This window comes from Mytilus galloprovincialis, chromosome 5, assembly GCF_965363235.1.
Source record: "Mytilus galloprovincialis chromosome 5, xbMytGall1.hap1.1, whole genome shotgun sequence".
Lineage (NCBI taxonomy): Eukaryota > Metazoa > Mollusca > Bivalvia > Mytilida > Mytilidae > Mytilus > Mytilus galloprovincialis.
The window spans coordinates 5,640,892-5,660,331 of record NC_134842.1 but is presented as its reverse complement, the minus strand read 5'-3'; the positions used below and the strand labels follow the sequence as shown (position 1 = coordinate 5,660,331).

The 19,440-nt window shown below is 35.1% G+C and overlaps 1 protein-coding gene across 1 annotated transcript; it reads left to right on the top strand.

Annotated features, from left to right (window-relative positions):
* Positions 1-9,270: 9,270 nt before the first annotated feature.
* On the top strand, positions 9,271-17,308 carry LOC143074272 (oxaloacetate tautomerase fahd-1, mitochondrial-like). The gene is made up of 3 exons (XM_076249808.1): positions 9,271-9,370; positions 15,568-15,664; positions 16,749-17,308. Exons 1-3 carry the CDS (start codon positions 9,297-9,299, stop codon positions 17,235-17,237), a joined length of 660 nt encoding a protein of 219 aa, XP_076105923.1. The 5' UTR covers positions 9,271-9,296; the 3' UTR covers positions 17,238-17,308.
* The last annotated feature ends 2,132 nt before the right edge of the window (positions 17,309-19,440 follow it).

Here is a 19,440-nt window from a genome sequence, read left to right as displayed (position 1 = left end):
CTGGAGGTGATCTCAGGTGTCCGTAAAATGTACGAAGGGATGATTTCAACTTCACCACTTTGAACTCTTGGTTTAATAGCTTCATTGTGAACAACAACACTCTATCAAGGAAATCATGATAGGAAAAACAAGCCCTAGTTTTGACATGAATTGACTGCCAAACATACGTATACCATGTCGATTCCAAACCATAAATTTACTTAATGTGAGCAATGTACGTGTTGGCGAACCGATATGGATTTTATTTAGGAATTATTTGTGATGTGAACAATATTTATGTAAGATAAGTTTGATTGACAAGTGCAGATGAGTGTTAAGCGGCTCCTTTTAGTATAACGGAAATTAGCATTAAATTGAAAAGGACTTAATTTGATCAACAAAGTTACATGAGTAAAATCTTTTTAAGACTTATTGGGAATATATAATATATAAAAAGGTCTACATTTGAAAAAAGTTGACCGGTTTACGAGAAAAAAAAACTCGATCTCAGCCAGACACTTTACATTTCGTGTATTAGTATTCATAATTTCACAAAACAATTATTTGTTTTAAATACAGAATGAAATAGCATTTTTTTGGTTTTATATTTTTGCAGAACTGGTATCCATCCGATGTTTTATTGAATGAAAAATACATCTTTGTTGTTGTCTTGGAACAATGATGACTGCGTTCCGTTCGTACAATCACCAGTATACAGACATTTGTTTTCTTGTCATACTCTGCAGCAGAACAGGCTGTATTTGTGAAGCACATTACTGTACAGTGAACGTCACTGTTCGCTACATATGTTTCTATGACAGGACCTACATATCCGTGCCGGGTATGTCCACATGCATAGGCAGTCCTTGACAAATCTTAAATAGAAATGTTTATCAATTGTTAAAATAAATTTGAGACAATACGCCAGCCTAAATACCAGAGACCTGCTTGGGATATCATATCATCCGATAATATAGTTAGTGATACCCTCTCCCGAGGAGACAAAACGCCTGCCTAAATATCAGACACCTGCAGGGGATGTCATATCCTCCGGTTACACACTTACAGAGGTTTTCGTTAAAGACCGTTGGATCATACAGGGTTGTTAGTTATCGTTAACCTTTCAGTTTAGTCAAGTTACGGATTTCGATGAAAAAGGGAAGAAAAATAAAGGACACTAGCGAGTTTTTCTACTTCAGACATAAACATGTGACAATGTTTATCTATTAATGTGATAGGTGGATTATTTGTTGAATGCTTAAAATCTAGTGTATATATTGCATGCAAGCTCAGAACAACGAAATAAATCTGATTAAGTTGTCCTTAGACTAATTGTTGGATTGATGCTCACTTCAGCTGCAAAAGAAAGGGTAAACTTAAATGCACATTTGTACTATAATGGCTTGTTATGTTTCAGCGCACTATATCGCACACCTATCAAGTGCATGTCATCTTAACCGGATTAAATATCCGAACTTCCTAACAAACATTCTTTGATATTACCCCTTGCTGCTGCATGATTAAAATGAAAACTAAATTGCAAAAACAATGAAGTTTGGATTTTTCTGATTACCTGATTCAATGACGCTGTTTATTGGATCGCCGTGCACCTCTACTTCACAAATTGATTTATCTTTCATATCCTTACGTTTAATCCTAACAAATCTCCCTCTTGTGTTAGGTTTTCGCTTGACACTTGTGCTTGACTAACCACAGGCATATTAAAGGTATATAGGACATTTTTTCTGAGACAAGTGCCTGTGTGACTAACGCATTGCTTACATTGTATTATCTTATTTTTGAAGATGTACTGTAATTGTTTACAAAGGTCATCTTAATAATTTCGCTAATTTGATATACCTTTTGTTTTAGCAGAAACTGCATTTATTCGGGGTTTTTTTTTTTTTTTTTATTTTTTTTTTTTTTTTGCTCCGTTTTGGGTTTTTTTAAGCATCAGATAATACTTTTATCTTATATTCAAATACAACATGAATTAATTATCTGTAGCCTATTTGTATACATGTAATACGATTACTTTAAAACTATTCAAAACAATTGCGCCGAATGTGATGTATGTGAAGTTAGCAGCCGGTTCGTTATTCGATATTCAATATCCAACCGGCTGCTAGCAGCCTGTTTGATATTCAAAATTTAGTGAAAAATCATAAGAAATTAAATACTTGAAATTATAAAAAGCACGATTTTCATAGTCAAAAGGACTGAGAAGATACGTAGGAATCATTAAATGACCTTTTCAAGCTGTCGCAATTTCTCGTTGTCCTCGAATATAAACCCTTTTCCGTGCGACTTATTTGTCTGTATGTAATACAGAGTTTTGTCATAAGAACGACTTCAAAAATGTACTTTTGTGTATAATGTTTCTTACGACAAAAAGAAAAACCAATAACTCTAGAAATATTTTTAACTATAAATAGAAATATATATGGAAAGCCAAAAAAAAAATTTCAGTCAAAAAATGTCCAAATTTTAGGACAAAGGGCACAGGGTGATGGTGAGAGCCCCCTGATCTCTCAATCTTTCTAATATTTAACAGACATTTAGTCAATAGGTAGATACAAACGTGACTAAAAGGACTTTGGGTACACTTCCTGTCTTCTATGTTTACGGAGCGCCCAAAGTGCCAGTTGGATATTCAAAATATATAGCGAAAACCTACCCGAGACCGCTTAAATGAGGTTGAGACCCCCCTGGTCTTTCAATGTCCCTAAAATTCAACCAAATCATTGACTCTGTATATATAAAGATTGTATTAGATGGAGTTTCCAGAAAAACGTCATCTTCAATATCTACGGAGGGCTAAGATTGTCACTTTTCAGTCAAAAAATGTCCAAATTTTAGGACAAAGGGCACAGGGTGATGGTGAGAGCCCCCTGATCTCTCAATCTTTCTAATATTTAACAGACATTTAGTCAATAGGTAGATACAAACGTGACTAAAAGGACTTTGGGTACACTTCCTGTCTTCTATGTTTACGGAGCGCCCAAAGTGCCAGTTGGATATTCAAAATATATAGCGAAAACCTACCCGAGACCGCTTAAATGAGGTTGAGACCCCCCTGGTCTTTCAATGTCCCTAAAATTCAACCAAATCATTGACTCTGTATATATAAAGATTGTATTAGATGGAGTTTCCAGAAAAACGTCATCTTCAATATCTACGGAGGGCTAAGATTGTCACTTTTCAGTCAAAAAATGTCCAAATTTTAGGACAAAGGGCACAGGGTGATGGTGAGAGCCCCCTGATCTCTCAATCTTTCTAATATTTAACAGACATTTAGTCAATAGGTAGATACAAACGTGACTAAAAGGACTTTGGGTACACTTCCTGACTTCTATGTTTACGGAGCGCCCAAAGTGCCAGTTGGATATTCAAAATATATAGCGAAAACCTACTCGAGACCGCTTAAATGAGGTTGAGACCCCCCTGGTCTTTCAATGTCTATAGAATTTAATTAAATCATAGACTCTGTATATATAAAGGTTGTATTAGAAGGATTTCCCAGAATATTGTCATATTCGATATATATATGGAGGGCTTATATTGTCACTTTTCTGCTAATCATTATCAGAATTTTAGGACAAAGGGCACAGGGCAATGGTGATAGCCATCTAATCTCTCAATCTTTGTATTACTAAGCAGACATTTAGTTAATAGGTAGGCAGAAATTATAACCTTATGTTGGAAAGGGCCAACCATATCCTCACTTGGGGTTGTGAGAGATTAAACAAGCAGCTGACCACCGTCTTGACAAAGAGAGAGACCGATTGAGCTCGGCAAATTGTGAGCTATGGGATGAAAAAAAAACAGGCGCACCGGGTATGATTACCACGAATTTTATATTTTTTGATATGGACGATAGGATCGAAAGATCAAAAGCTGGGTCTAAAAACCGTTTAATCGTGGATATTGGTTTTGGGTGAAACAAATTGATTTTATTTTGGATTGTTATAAAGATTAAGACATCGATCCAATAACTATTAATAGCTGGAATTAGTTGTTGAAAACGTCAAAGCCCTGAGTGGTATTGCCAAAATGAACCACCGCCGATGGTACTCCCGGATGAGGAAGGATCAGTTGGATCAGTTGATCGGAACGAAGACCAACATTTTTTTAGCGTTGTTCCAACCCTATACTAGGAAGGATATTATCACCCAAGCCAAACAGCATGAGTTGATAGAGGTTAGCAGGATGTCGAAAGATCGACTACTGGATAAGTTACAGGAACAGATCAGAGAAGATAGGAAATCATTGGGGATAAAATTGAGGTACATCCACTGAAGAAAGCCTTTAAAGATGTATTTACTACCTGAAAGATGACCACTATTATTGACATGGAGGTGCAGACCTTCCTTGAGGTCTCTCAGATGTCAAGAGTGGAACTTATAGACGATTGGGCATTGAAAGGATAACAAGTCAATGTGATGCTGCACTGTGAAGATTAACCCAACAGGTAAGATGGATGATGAGAACGTGGGAGACTTTCACTCGGGAAACCAGATTTTCCCTTCAACCACGGACTTGCTTGAAACCCTTGAGAAGGGTAGATTAACCCTTGATTTAGAATAGATGATAGTGAAGTATACCCGCTGCACATTTCAAACATTGGTGAACAGCGGGAGAGAGAACTCAACTTACTGCTGATCCAAGGCTACATGTGCTTAAACCACGTTTATAGCAAGGAAGTTCTGGAAACCAACAAAGAGTGTTGCGTCAACCACAAGGCAGCCAAGATCAGAGCTGCCCAAAGAAGGGACATACCAGCTGACTTTTGTCAACAACACCCACCCGATGAGAGTCCCTTTCGTAGTGTACGCGGACTTTGAGTGCTTTGATTTACCGATAAGGTTGAAATCAAAAACGATAAGGTTCTGTAGCAATACACAGTTTAATAGAAGTTTAGTATCGCATTATGGCCATGGTGAATTTTTTAAATATGAAAGTTTTTGTACAATGAAATACATTTTTAAATAATTGAAGAATAATATAGCCTCCTTAGTGGGGTTATATGAACATTTAGATTGTTTTTAGCATGTTTTATATGGTATGTATCTGTTTGACAGTCCGTATTTTTCTATCCGTACCACCCATAGGTCCATAAATTATTGTAATGTTTATCAACAAATATTTATAGCTCGACCTTTTCAATTCAAATTATGGAAAAACGAGCAAAAATGCATGTGTGTTTTTTTAACCTTTCGATAGATATATGCCTATAGTTTCAGGAAAGGTACAACTGTTCAAACCAACGCTTAGGGGCGTTCAAACAAACGCTTACAGGTATTCAAACCTTCACTTAGGAAGGTTCACGTCAACGCTTTAAATAAATGAACGTTTATAAAGATTACAGACCCGAAACAGTGTGAGGCGCTCGCCAAGGAGTTGCAAGAGATCAAGCGGAAGATTCAAGCCAGTAACATGCAGCATCGCCTGGAGAAGATTGGACTCAACCCTGACCTTTCCAAGGTGTTAAGCCTGTGGTTGAGGCTCAGCGAGAGGCAGCTTCACCGATCACCTAAACGATCGTTTAACTTCCTGCAGCAGTGACAGCCCTCCAGCCTCCACCGCCCAAGTTTGACTACCCACTATCCATTGCACCACCTATAGACACCATCCTCGGACTTCGAGCACAGCAGTATTTGCAGATCAGTAACGATCCTTCGCCGACCACACCTTTGGATCTCGATCTCTTCATCGGAAGCTAACCAGTTACTTCTGACAACGATGATATTTTCGTGGATGGTGTGAGGTACAAAGGAACCCTTAACCTCTGGGAACTCATGGTGAAAAAGAAATCAGAATCTTTCGAGTCCGAAGTTTTTAAGACCTTGTCGACTATGCAGAGATCCTGCACAGTTCCGGTGCATGTATCAAGGCAATTAACCCTCTCGAGAACCCTAAGGCGATAAAGATCTAAGTGGACGAAGATTGTGTCTCACATCTAAAGCAAGATAAGCATTGTAGCGGACTTCAAACCGTGTTTCTACCCTCCGACTTTGACCAGCTCCTTTTTTGCTTGGATCTGTGCAACACTGCATACCGTGCTGGAAACAATGGTGTGCGCAACGCGATTATGGCGATCATCGATGCCATAAAGAAAGGTGAACACATCAGCATCAAGGAATATAAGCAACTCCATCGTAATATCCTCAATTAAGAAAGGTTTTGTTTGAAAGTATGCATACGGTGGTAGAAGTTTTTTTGACACTATCACCAGTATCGCTGGTCGCATGTTCACCTCCTCTGCTGCCAAGACATTGAAAAGTAGGCCTATGAGCACTGCCACCAATGCAGCCATGATAGGAGTGGTAGGTGGTAGTCGTCAACCATGTCGTTGACAAAGTGACCCGCACTCGAAAACCCATTGACCAACGCAGCAAGCCCAATCAACAGCTCAGTGTTAAACGCAGAAAGCCCAACAACCAAACCCAGTTAAACAATTTCATCTCTGGTCGTGGCATCGGTACCATCCCAACTTCCTCCAATGCTATAAATAAATACATAATGTCTGACATCCTTACAATCACAGAAGGGTTGACCTTCGATGAAAGTCTTCAAAAATATTAATACTAGGTTCACGAATTCGAACCTTAAGCCGGCGCCCAACTTACCAACTCTGGAGCGTCACTCCTGCAGACGAAAACAAGATGCAACTGTACAAAACCATCCAGAAAAAATCCACGATCCTCTGTGGATTTCGCATGAGACAGTGTGATTTCATAGTCGTTCTCCAAGCCTCACAGTTTAACTGCCGTTAGGTCGTTCGGTCAGTAGTTGAACGTCGTGTTTTAATAAATAAATGGACACCACACTGTTGCAGCAAATCGTCCACAACACAGACCTAAAACAAGGGTTTTCCATCCTTGTCTCTAGAAACGACAGTCGCATTTTTACTCTGTTCAACCCCCTCCCCCAACTACAATTTAAGGAATCGAACACCACATTGGGATTTAAGCGACAGCTCTACACATTTGATCGGGCAACAAATGTTACAAAGAGGGTGAAGACATTGTTAGCATCAGAAGCATCAACAGCATCCTGGTGAACAGTGGCATCATCAATAGCAGCTACATACACGGCTCCCAACAGTCCACTATCTGAAGCTTCCCCCCCCCCCTTTGCAATCGATTCCGGGGTAAAGATCATTCAAACCCCCCAAAAATATGGTGTTCTTACCCGTGATCTTGGGAACCATCAATCGCATGCAGACATACCTCACCAATCCAGACGGCGATCCTCCACAATCTCCGCAGAGAACATCTCACCATCCGCTTCCATCTTCGCGAGGCATGAATAAATAGTCTATTGAAATACGGTTTGAACTTTATAAAAGGTCAATCTAAATATTACAGAGAGCAGACAAAAAAGGCTTCCCGGTCACCATTCGTTTATCCCACACAAACCTGCATGGTGAACACAAGATGTTGTTTACCCCGCGACAGATTGAAAAGATCACCAAGCTTCTACAAAATGGTTCTAGTGGAAAAAAGCACTAACCAATTGAAGAAAAACATTCAAAAAGAAAGTGTGAAGGTGTGTGATAAAGGTCTGTATATTTTCCCTTCAACCTATAGTGACGGTTTGTATTTTAAACTAGGTCATCGATTCTACTAGGCCTAGGGTTCTGGTCTGATCTGATCTGCAGCAAACAGTCCGTTCAAGAACATTCCACTTTTGATACAATCTTTATATATATAAAATCTATGATTTGGTTGAATTTAATGGAAATTGAAAGACCAGGGGGGTCTCATCCTCATTTAAGCGGTCTCAGGTAGCTTTTCACTAAATATTTTGAATATCCAGTTGGCACTTTGGGCGCTCCGTAAACATAAAAGACAGGAAGTATACCCAAGTTCCTTTTTTTTCACGTGTGTATCTACCTATTGACTAAATGTCTGCATAATATTAGAAAGATTGAGCAATTAGGGGGCTCTCACCATAGCCCTGTGCCCTTTGTCCTAAAATTTTGATAATTTTTAGCTGAAAAGTGACAATACAAGCCCTCCATAGATATCGAATATGACATTATTTTGGGCAATCCTTCTGATACAACCTTTATATTTACAGAGTCTATGATTTACTTTAATTTTGTGGACATTGAAAGACCAGGGGGGTCTCACCCTCATTTAAGCGGTCTCAGGTAGCTTTTCACTATCTATTTTGAATATCCAACTGGCACTTTGGGCGCTCCGTAAACATTAAAGACAGGAAGTCTATCCAAATTCCTTTTAGTCACGTGTGTATCTACCTATTGACTAAATGTCTGCATAATATTAGAAAGATTGAGCAATTAGGGGGCTCTCACCATTGCCCTGTGCCCTTTGTCCTAAAATTTTGATAATTTTTAGCTGAAAAGTGACAATACAAGCCCTCCATAGATATCGAATATGACATTATTCTGGGCAATCCTTCTGATACAACCTTTATATATACAGAGTCTATGATTTACTTAAATTTTGTGAACATTGAAAGACTAGGGGGTCTCACCCTCATTTAAGCGGTCTCAGGTAGCTTTTCACTATATATTTCTTTTATGGGCTTTCCATAAATATTTCTATTTATAATCCTAATTGTTTTCTAGAGTAATCGGTTTTTGTTTTTGTTTTTAAGAAAAATCCTGTATTAAAGTACTGTACCTCTTTGATTTTTTTTTTTATTGACATTAATCTATATTACATTTAGACAAATATGCAAATTAGAAAATGGTTTATATTCGAGAACAACGAGAATTTGCGACAGCTTGAAGAGGTCATGAAACTATCTCCTACGTATCTTATCAGTTCTTTTAACTATAAAAATCATGCTTTTAATGTTATTAAGTATTATTCTTTTTTTATTTTCAACTTAATTTTGAATATCCAACCGACTGCTAGCAGCCGGTTGGATATTGAATATCGAATATCGAATAACGAACCGGCTGCTAACTTCACACACATCCGAATGTGGCATAAACTTGTTATATTAAATGTAAAATCAAAGAGGGATTTCCATTTTTACTACAGTTATTGCTATGTTATCGTAAGGATATACAACCTCATTTTAGTTGGGTTTTTTTCCCGATGGTAGTATACATTTCCTATTGCTTCGACCCTCTCTGGTCCTTTTACCCATTTTTATTTAATATTAATTTGTTCTCGACCTTGATATATTAAATATTTGCCACTGGAATTTAAACGAACAATCAAATCAATCAATTAAAGTTGTGAAATATATAACCTATTTTTATAACATGATAATAATTTATCGGGTGAAATCATTCTAGCGTATGACTTATTCACCTACAGTGTATATTGTGCAAAATGTCTTCGTCAAGGAGTTTAAACCTGTTTCATCAGTTTGGGAAAAAGATTATTGGAATTGGAATGAATTATAGGTAATGTGTAGTCTTAGTGTAAGCTTTATTGAATCATCAATAACCTAACAAATGAAACATCCAGTTCTTAAATGCATATCATAAAGAATCGAAATGGTATTTGCTTAGACACGCACTATTGCAGCTGTATGGAGCGTCCATTTAAAACTAACAAACCCACTTATGTTCCACCGTTAGTAACATTACCTTTGTGATTTGCTCACAGGGACATTGTTAGCAAATAAAAAAAAAATTGTTGATCAATGGGTTTTTTTTTCAAAACTTTGTTCGTATTTCCCGTCTATTAATATTACAACGATATCAAAAAATGTTAATCTGCTAACCGAGGCCATGTGACCGAGGCCCTTTGCGTTTGCTAATGATTCTGATCATTAAACCTCGGGATCGTTTTTTTTTTACCAAATTTACTTTCATGATTTTCAGGTGTATTTGATCCTCAGATATTTGAATAGGTCCTGTTAACTTTATTTGATACCATCACGCGGAAAAGATTATCTTCAGTATTAATAGTAAGAAATTCAGTGTGTAATTATTATCAGTATTAATAGTAAGAAAGTCAGTTTGTAATATTATTCCCTGGACGTTTAACACCAACCTTTCATCTTTTTAAATTAAGGTGACAGCCATTTTATATAGTGGAAAGGGTCTTTGCATTTAATTTAATAGAAAAATCATAAATCAATCATTTAACAGTAGGGAGTTTATATCAACTTGGTCTTATCCAAGTATTTTAGAACACTTCATTTTTTGTACAATTTTTTTATTAGTACCAACAGTGATGTCTCGTAAGGGACGACATAAAAAAAATCAATGGAGATAAAAAAAAAAAAAAAATATGAACCAATTAAATAATAAGAAAGATATATGCATTCAAACGTTTTCCTTAGAGTGGTGGAGCTCCGTGTAAAATGATCAAAATTGTCACACAACAGCGATCAAAAATGTCAAATAAACATCGAAAAATCAATGTTTGCTACCTGAATTTTTACATGTTCCTTTTCTGATATATAGTCTTACCTATCTGAAAGTTTCAAAGCCATTGTCCCAGTAGAAATCTAAAAATATTCATTTTCTCCATGTCGGATATTTTTATTGAATGTACAATCGCTTGCAAGTTTACTGTAATAACACTCGGAGCCTTCCTGTACAATCGCTTGGAGCTTTTCTTTTCATCGTTTGGCCAACAAGACTACTCCGAAAGGAGGGTAACCTACTTTACCTTGTTATAACTTCACGGTCCAGCTAGCAAGCAAGCTAGTCAAAGGTATTACTTTTTCCTACACACTCATTGCATTTTGCTGTAATAGTTTCTAGTGGCATATGACTAATTATAAGTCTTAAGTAGATAATGCTTACTACTATCTCTTCTGACACATTCATGATCAGTTTATGTTTTCCATGATACTTTTGTCATATAAATATTTATTAAAACTACTGCAATCCAATACAATATATGTCTGGCATGATTTTTCTTAGCTTTTTCTGTTACGATTTAACAGTTACTTATTTGGTATTGTTATCATTTTTTTAAAATCTAAATTACACACTTAAAAGTGTTAATGATGTTTGAAGCTTTTATTTGAATGGATGAAGCCTGCATTAGCGGAAACGGTATGCGGGGAGAAGGAGTTTTGGTGGTTGAAACCCCATTTTTTCCGATTATTTTTTTTATTTTGTGGACGTTTCAGTGTGTTCCGTGGTTTGGATCCCCCTTTTGCAGAAAGGCGGGATCCGCACCTGGTCTGATATCGTCAAAAATAGTATGGTGATCCTTTCATTCATCTGATTTTTTATAGTTTGGTCTTGTGCTGTGCTAGTTTTGGGGAGAAATGAGCGCACACAGACATTTGTAACCCTGCCAAATTCTTTATGTACCTGTTTCAAGTCAAGACCTCGTAGTTCATTGGTTGTCGTTGGTTCATGTCTGTCATATATATTTTTCGTAAATTGTTTTATTATGAATTAGGCCGTCAGTTAAATTCGGAAGGTACTTATTTTTCATCTCGGGACCTTTTAGAGCGGACTATAATAATTGCTTAAATCCATTTATTTTTTTAACTTTGACAATCATATCACATCTCCATATGTTTATATTGAAGATATAAATTTGGTTTGATAAAAATGTTGTTCTTACTAAAAAAACAAAACAAAAAAACAACTGTTTCGTTCGTTTGTCGGATGCTATAGTGGGGAATATTGAAAAGATGCTGAATCGTGACATTGATATAAAAAAAAATCATGTTGAAGGATTTTGTGTTTTCTCTGTCTTTCAGATAACAAGTCCTCTCCCATCCTTGATACAATTTAATTTTACTGGAGCTTTTTCTACCAGTAGCTATAGCTTGTAATAAACAGACATCTCATTTGAAATTATACCACATCTTCTTATTTTGATATCATGTTTATTGACATATACGTGTCTTTTCTTGGATCAGTGGTTAGCTAGCACCATTTCACATTCGAATTCCTTGTTATAGTTACCAAATTAAAAAGTGTTTCGAGTTAAATTTAGTTCATCCTATGGTGTATCTACACATAGCCAATCACTTTTTTATTTGGTAAATTACATGTGTCAAAGTTAACAACTGATATCACAGGAAAGAAAATGTGTTACATTGTAGTTTCTGGCTAAAAGTGTGAGGTATCTAACATACACCACATGACCATTTTCAATCTTCTGGTAAACCAAACAGAGGGTCGATATGGAACTGTGGTGTATGTGTGGATACTCTCACACTTTTTCAATGGAAAATCAGACAATTTTAAATTGCTGGTAAATAATATATTAAGTAAAATTCAAAATATGCTAATTACCCTTCAAGAGAATCTAGTCACTTTTTCGGTATATATAAATATTTATTTTGTAACAGGATTATTTTCAGTTTTATTTTAGATTAGATTCTTAACATATTTTGTACTGTCCTTTTCTTTTTGTTTTGTTTATTTATCCAGTGGTTTTGTGTTTATGTGTTACATATTTGATTTTCTTTCATTTTTTGTACATAAACAAGCCGTTAGTTTTCTCGTTTTACATTGTTATTTCGGGGCATTTTATAGCTGACTATGCGGTATGGGCTTAGTTCTTGTTGACGACCGTACGGTGACCTATAGTTGGTAATTTCTGTTTTCATTTTTGCCTCTTGTGGAGAGTTGTCTTTTTGGCAATCATACCACACCTTCATTTTTATATCTATTGTACACATTTTGATTTTGTCTCTGATATAGTCACCTTAAAAGAGTTCCTTGATAGAATCTTAATTGTCAAAATTACCGGCTTTATGCTTATTTTCACTTCAAATACCATAGATGAATTTAATAGGACAGCAAGAAACAACCAATGCAATGTCTATACAATGTATTTAAAAAATTTGGCCAAGCAATTCTACAGGAAAGCTCCAAGCGATTGTACAGGAAGGCTCCGAGTGCTATTACAGTAAACTTGCAAGCGATTGTACAGTCAATAAAAATATCCGACATGGAGAAAATGAATATATTTAGATTTCTACTGGGACAATGGCTTTGAAACTTTCAGACAGATAGGACTATATATTAGGAAAGGAACATGTGAAAATTCAGGTAGCAAACATTGATTTTTCGATGTTTATTTGACATTTTTGATTGCTGTTGTGTGACAATTTTGAGCATTTTACACTGAGCTCCACCATTCTAAGGAAAACGTTTGGATGCATATATCTTTCTTATTATTTTATTGGTTCATATTTACATAAAGAATGTTTTAGCTATCAAAACTTGAAGCAGAAACGTTATATAGGAACATAAGAGTTCGTCAAAGTTTCCATCAAGCAACTTGTTATTTTTCAAATGTCAGAGCACCGCTTGACAGTCTCCCGAATGACCAAATTATTAGAAAACCGTACAGTTCCGTTCCCACACTGTGTACACGAGTAGGCAAATGTGACCGGTTCGTTAGATATTCCTAATTAATATTAGGCTATAGTTAATAGCTCTCAAAGTGTTTTAAATATATCTTATCGACTAAAGTATAATACATGAAATAATAATAACAATAAAGATTGTTGAAATACATATATCCTAATTTAATTACTTGTTAAAAGCTGTATTATATAGATCATCTTCGTTTGGCGTCAGTCCGTCACCGAAATACACACACTGAAAAATGTCTATGTATATACATTTAATTTTTAAAAGTACGATGCAATATAGTTTTCTAATTTTAAGAATGCAATCAAGCAAGCATGCAAACCAAGAGTTTAAATGCATTGCTTGCCCACTTTGTTTGGTTGTTTGCTCAGTCATTGTAATTAAGAATGACACCTAAATTCAATGGGTAGGTGGAGTATAACAGTATGTTTACTATACACAAAGGTTTGATTGGTCAATGAATATCAAAATTGTTTCCAATATAATATCCATTGTCCAATCAATATATTTTATATAGTAAACAAACTGTTACTCCGCTTTTCCATTGCATTTAGCACAGGCACTTGTCTCAGAAAAAACTCCTATATAGATCTATATACCTTTATATTATTAATTCGTATATTTTAACAAATTTGATTCGTTAAGGGATAGTCACATGTTAAACTATATTTTCGAAGGTAGAGAAAAAACGGCGGATAGCAAAATGCATATTGACCAGCAAAAAGCATATTGCACGGTTATTTTTAGAATATCTAAAAACCGATATACTGTGTGACGTCATGCTGAGACTACTATAACTGTTATAGTAGTCTCAGCGTCATGTAATGAATTTCAAGATATTGTTTAACGTTTTGAAACAAATGTTATCTGTGATCGATTATTTGACGAAAAAAAATCTTCAAATACATAAGATGTCCAAAAAAAAAAGGTAAATAAAATAACAGCTAACTTGTATGTTGTTATTGTCAAGGAGACAATGTAATATCTATAAAGTTCCAACAAACCTAAATGACGATTTTGATACAAACATGGTCGGAAATTAATAATATAACAAATATAGCCTTTGTATGAGGTCAATACAGGATATATCGACCCAAAGAAGTATATCAACCTCGGACTTCGTCCTCAGTCAATATACTTCTTTCAGGTCAATATATCCTTGTATCGACCTCATACAAAGGCTATATTTGTATAATATAACACAAGGTACTTAACTCGCGATTTAGAAAAATGTCAGGCGGTGACGAAATTCCGTTATATGCCGATTTCTCGGCTGTCAACGCCACTAAATCTTGTTATATCGTAAATCTAAATTTCAAACTTATTGTCAGCCCTTAATGACCCTCCGATTGTAGGAAAAGTGATCCATGATGAAATTGACATTGCACAAACTATAGCTGTGTTACTATATTTAGGAAATAAACACAACTTGATTGATTGATTGTTGGTTGCTTAACGTCCAGTGGCAAATATTTCATGCATATTCAGGACGAGAACAAGTTCACAATAAATATAATAGGTAGGTTGATACAATAAAGGCCATCTGGGATGATGGTCTGAGAAATTTGGACTGCCACTGGAAAATGAGGGTATATTGGATAGGGACAGAAATTTTGCCTTGCAACAGGCCACCTACGGACCCCTCAAAGAGTTGTTGCAAGGGTTCTTAACGTGCAAAGAGCGTGGCACTCTCTCTACACGAGGCATCGGATTTAACGTCCCCCTTCTGACCGGACGTGACTGCGAACTTGATACATCCCGCACAGCCAAACGGACGCCCCACTTCGGCAAGCGTTTTACTGCCGGTCGGGAGAAGACCAAGTGACCATATTTCTATACCCCAGTCACCCATGGGTTGACAGTATAAAAGAACATATACACAAATGTTAGAATCGTCTTTTGCCGTCAAATTGTCTGCAATTTTTTAAACTATGATGGAAAAATAACAACTGACAATGAAGGTTAACCTCTTTGCTCACATCTGAATGTGTCAGTTTCCTTTTATTTCTAAGATAGTACTTTTTTATGTTGCTTACATACAATGTAGTCACTAAATATATTTTTCTGTGTCATCATGCATCATGGTCTGGGAGGAGATTCTTCATTCTGTATTCATTATTTAATGAGCCATTTTTTCTGTAAAGTTTATTTTGTAGCATTGGTCTATTATACTCTATTCTGTCACGAAACCCAATCAGGATCCTTATGCATTTGACACGACAATGATTTATTGAGAAAACATTCAGATTTTATTTTGATTGCTTCTTCTGTTATGTGTTGTTTCTTTAATTTAGGAATGTTGCAAAGGAATTGGGAGCGCCGATTCCAAATAAACCACTGATCTTTCTTAAGCCTACAACAACATATATCACAGAAGGACAAGATATACGGGTAAATTTAATCTAACACCAAACATATATGTAAAATAGTGTTATAGATCGCTTATTTTATCCTACTGACTGATTTTTTTTTCTCAGCACAGTAGAGACTGAGTGATATGAAAAGTTGTCGCAAGAAACTAAGAGCGCACGCGCTTTTGTCAATGTGAATATGTGAATATCAAAGTTTTCATAGTCAAATACGTGATAAACAGATTATTCGTTGGTCATCGGAATTCGATTGTTTTTCTCATTTTCGCCGTACCGTCTCAAGTGAGAAATTCAAACAACGATAATCTATAAGTATGGGAAGAAAGGGACGACATCAAAAGTTCAATGTAGGATAAAAAAAAAAAACTTAATTCATAAAGTTTTTTCACTGACCCCCCTCTTTCTTAACTTAATTTTGGAAAAATTGATTGACCAATAAGGATATATATATATAATCGATGTCAATTAAACAAAACTTGCAGCAATTTTGACTCCCCACCCCAAACTATTTGAATTAAGTTTTTTATCCTTCATTGATTTTTTGATGTCGTCCCTAAAATACTTGTAGTTTTGTTCACTAACATTTCAAACTGATGTTTGCCTAAGATTTGAAATATGTTAATTTCAATTTTCATGTCTATATACCAAACATATATGTCAAACGTTAATTCAAAAGACATATTATAACTTATCAAGAAATTTGGTTATTTAAGCATAATGCAAGCAAAATTATCTTAAACACTCCAATTTATAGGCATAATTAGAGCACTGCATATGTCTTGACAAAATAATATAATCGGCAGGCATGAAGAATTATAAATCAAGTCAATTGATAAAATAAGTTCATTTTCTAGATTTACAAACAATTTCAGTGTTTAATGAAAATGAAAATATCGCTTTCATTACATATTAATATTTTTTCGTTAAGATACTAGTAATTTAATGATTCGAATAGAATTTATCAATTATTACAGCGAATTTGCATTTATAATTTTAATGAGAACGAATTTCACGCAAATTTAAGTATTTCCCGTTTTAAACCATTCTGTTTTTGTATGTTTTTTTTTTCTTCAGCTTGTGATTTGTATGCCTTTTTTATTTTTTAGTTTCCCCCAAACTGCAAAGAAATGTTGTATGAAATAGAATTTGGCGTGGTGATTGGAAAGAGAGGATTTAACATCTCCCGATCAGAAGCTGATTCCTATATAAGTGGCTACTGTGTTACGCTAGATATGACATCCAAAGACCATTGGTTGGATGCTAATAAAAACGGTCATCCATGGGCGTTGTCAAAGGCTTTTGATACATCAACTCCGATTGGAAGATTTATAGAGAAATCCCAAGTTTCTGATCCAACAAATGTTCAGCTTTGGTTGAATCTTAACGGAAAACAACGTCAGTACGAGAATACGGGAGATATGATTTTCCCTGTTGACTATCTGCTAGAATATGTAACTCAGTATATGTCTGTTGAGGAAGGAGATCTCATCATTACTGGTACCCCTCCAGGGTTTGATACAGTCCATAAGGGCGATGTTATCGAAGCAGGATTTAAAAACATAGATAGTATTAAATTTCATGTGTCTAAAAATTAAATGTTGTGTGTTTTGCTATAGATGTTTCAACTATATATATTTTTCTTATTGAAACATTGTCAACTTGTCAATTCCAGATATAAATAAATATTGATTTCCCCCTTTTGAAAACTCATAACCAAACACAACTATAACAAATGATAAATAATAATGGTAATAAGGAAGGAAGGGAAACAAATTATAAATAATAATGGTAATAAGGAAGGAAGGGAAAAAAATTATAAATAATAATGGTAATAAGGAAGGAAGGGAAAAAAATTATAAATAATAATGGTAATAAGGAAGGAAGGGAAAAAAATTATAAATTATAATGGTAATAAGGAAGGAAGGGAAAAAAATTATAAATAATAATGGTAATAAGGAAGGAAGGGAAAAAAAATATAAATAATAATGGTAATAAGGAAGGAAGGGAAAAAAATTATAAATAATAATGGTAATAAGGAAGGAAGGGAAAACAATTATAAATAATAATGGTAATAAGGAAGGAAGGGAAAAAAATTATAAATAATAATGGTAACAAGGAAGGAAGGGAAAAAAATTATAAATAATAATGGTAACAAGGAAGGAAGGGAAACAAATTATAAATAATAATGGTAATAAGGAAGGAAGGGAAAAAAATAATAATGGTAATGAGGAAGGAAGGGGAAAAATAATAATGGTAATAAGGAAGGAAGGGGAAAAAATAATAATGGTAATAAGGAAGGAAGGGAAAAAAAAGTACTTTTAATGTATTTTTGTTATTAATGCTATTTTCATTTGTCTATTATAATATCTGTCACGTTATATACTGTACAATGTCTCATATTTGTTGCTTATACTATTATAATTGTTAATTGTAAATGCCCCCTGTGGGACCCTGATTGGAATAATAAAATATTCGATTTGATTTGATTTGATTATAGATGGTTTGAAGGGTGCTTTATACCCTTTTTTGTGGCATTGTGAACGACGGACAGGCAGGTGAGATAAGTATTTCCTTCTGAGTTAACTGGTCTAGCCCTTAGGTTCATTTGATGTGTTCCTTCCGAGCTAATTTAGGCATGTGTTCCATTTGAAGTGTTCCTTCTGATCTAACCTAACTCTAGTCCATTTGATGTGTCAGTCTAGCACAAACAGGTTTCAGTGTGTCAGTCTAGTACAAAACAGGTTTCAATGTGTTAGTCTAGTACAAATTTCAGTGTCAGTATATTACAAAGCAGGTTTCATTGTGTCAGTATAGTACACTTGAAGCAGGTTTCAGTGTGTCAGTATAGTACACTTGAAGCAGGTTTCAGTGGGTCAGTCCAGTACAAACCAGGTTTCAGTGTGTCAGCCTAGTACAGAGCAGATTTCAGTGTGTCAGTCTAGTACACTTAAGCTTGACACAGGTTTTAGTGTGTCAGTCTAGTACACATGAAGATGCAGGTTTCAGTGTGTCAGTATAGTACAAAGCAGGTATCAGTGTGTCAATTTAGTACATAGTAGATTTCAATGTCATTCTAGTTCAAAGCAGTTTTCAATGTATCAATCTAATTTCACATGAACCATATGACATGTTATACATGTAATATTGTCCACTGGACGTTTATTACCAACCTTCCATTTAAGTGTGGTTCCCATTGTTACATTGGAATATGAAGAGGTTAAAAAATTCAATTTAGATTTGAATTCCAAATGAACACAAAAACTCACACATGATGATCAAGGTCAGCTTAACATTATTTTTATGAATTTTCCATAAAACGTCTTGATTAATGTAATTATTGTGGATCATTCTGACAGAACTGTCTTGAGTATTTAACCTTGCTGTAAGCACAGGAACAGTTCTTTTAACTGACGAATGACATTGCTGTACTTTTCAGGGTTTATTTTAATATCTTTGAAGTATTGGTTCAATTTCAGGATTTTAAAGAATTTTCATAGCATGGTAGGGTATTTGTTTATTTTTCTTCTTCTGGAGCATCTATCGTATATCCCGTGTACTTCAACATTTTCGATAAGTCTTGGGACTTGTGTATTACAGGTGAAACGGGGTCGTATCAAAGATAAACTGTGTATTACAGGTGAAACGGGGGTCGTATCAAAGATAAACTGAGTTGATTCAAGAACAACATATACATAAACGATTTACATCAACTTCATTTTAACTTTGGCAATTAAACCATTATTTTATTTAAATACATTAAACTGTTTTGATAAAGACCTCACATCGAACAATGGCTAT

What these genes read in the sequence shown, in the direction of transcription:
- LOC143074272 (XM_076249808.1), top strand. Translation starts at nt 9,297, where the DNA reads ATGTCTTCGTCAAGGAGTTTAAACCTGTTTCATCAGTTTGGGAAAAAG. An exon ending in GGAATTGGAATGAATTATAG is followed by an intron (nt 9,371 to 15,567) that starts GTAATGTGTAGT and finishes TCTTTAATTTAG; the next exon opens with GAATGTTGCAAAGGAATTGG. An exon ending in CAGAAGGACAAGATATACGG is followed by an intron (nt 15,665 to 16,748) that starts GTAAATTTAATC and finishes TTTATTTTTTAG; the next exon opens with TTTCCCCCAAACTGCAAAGA.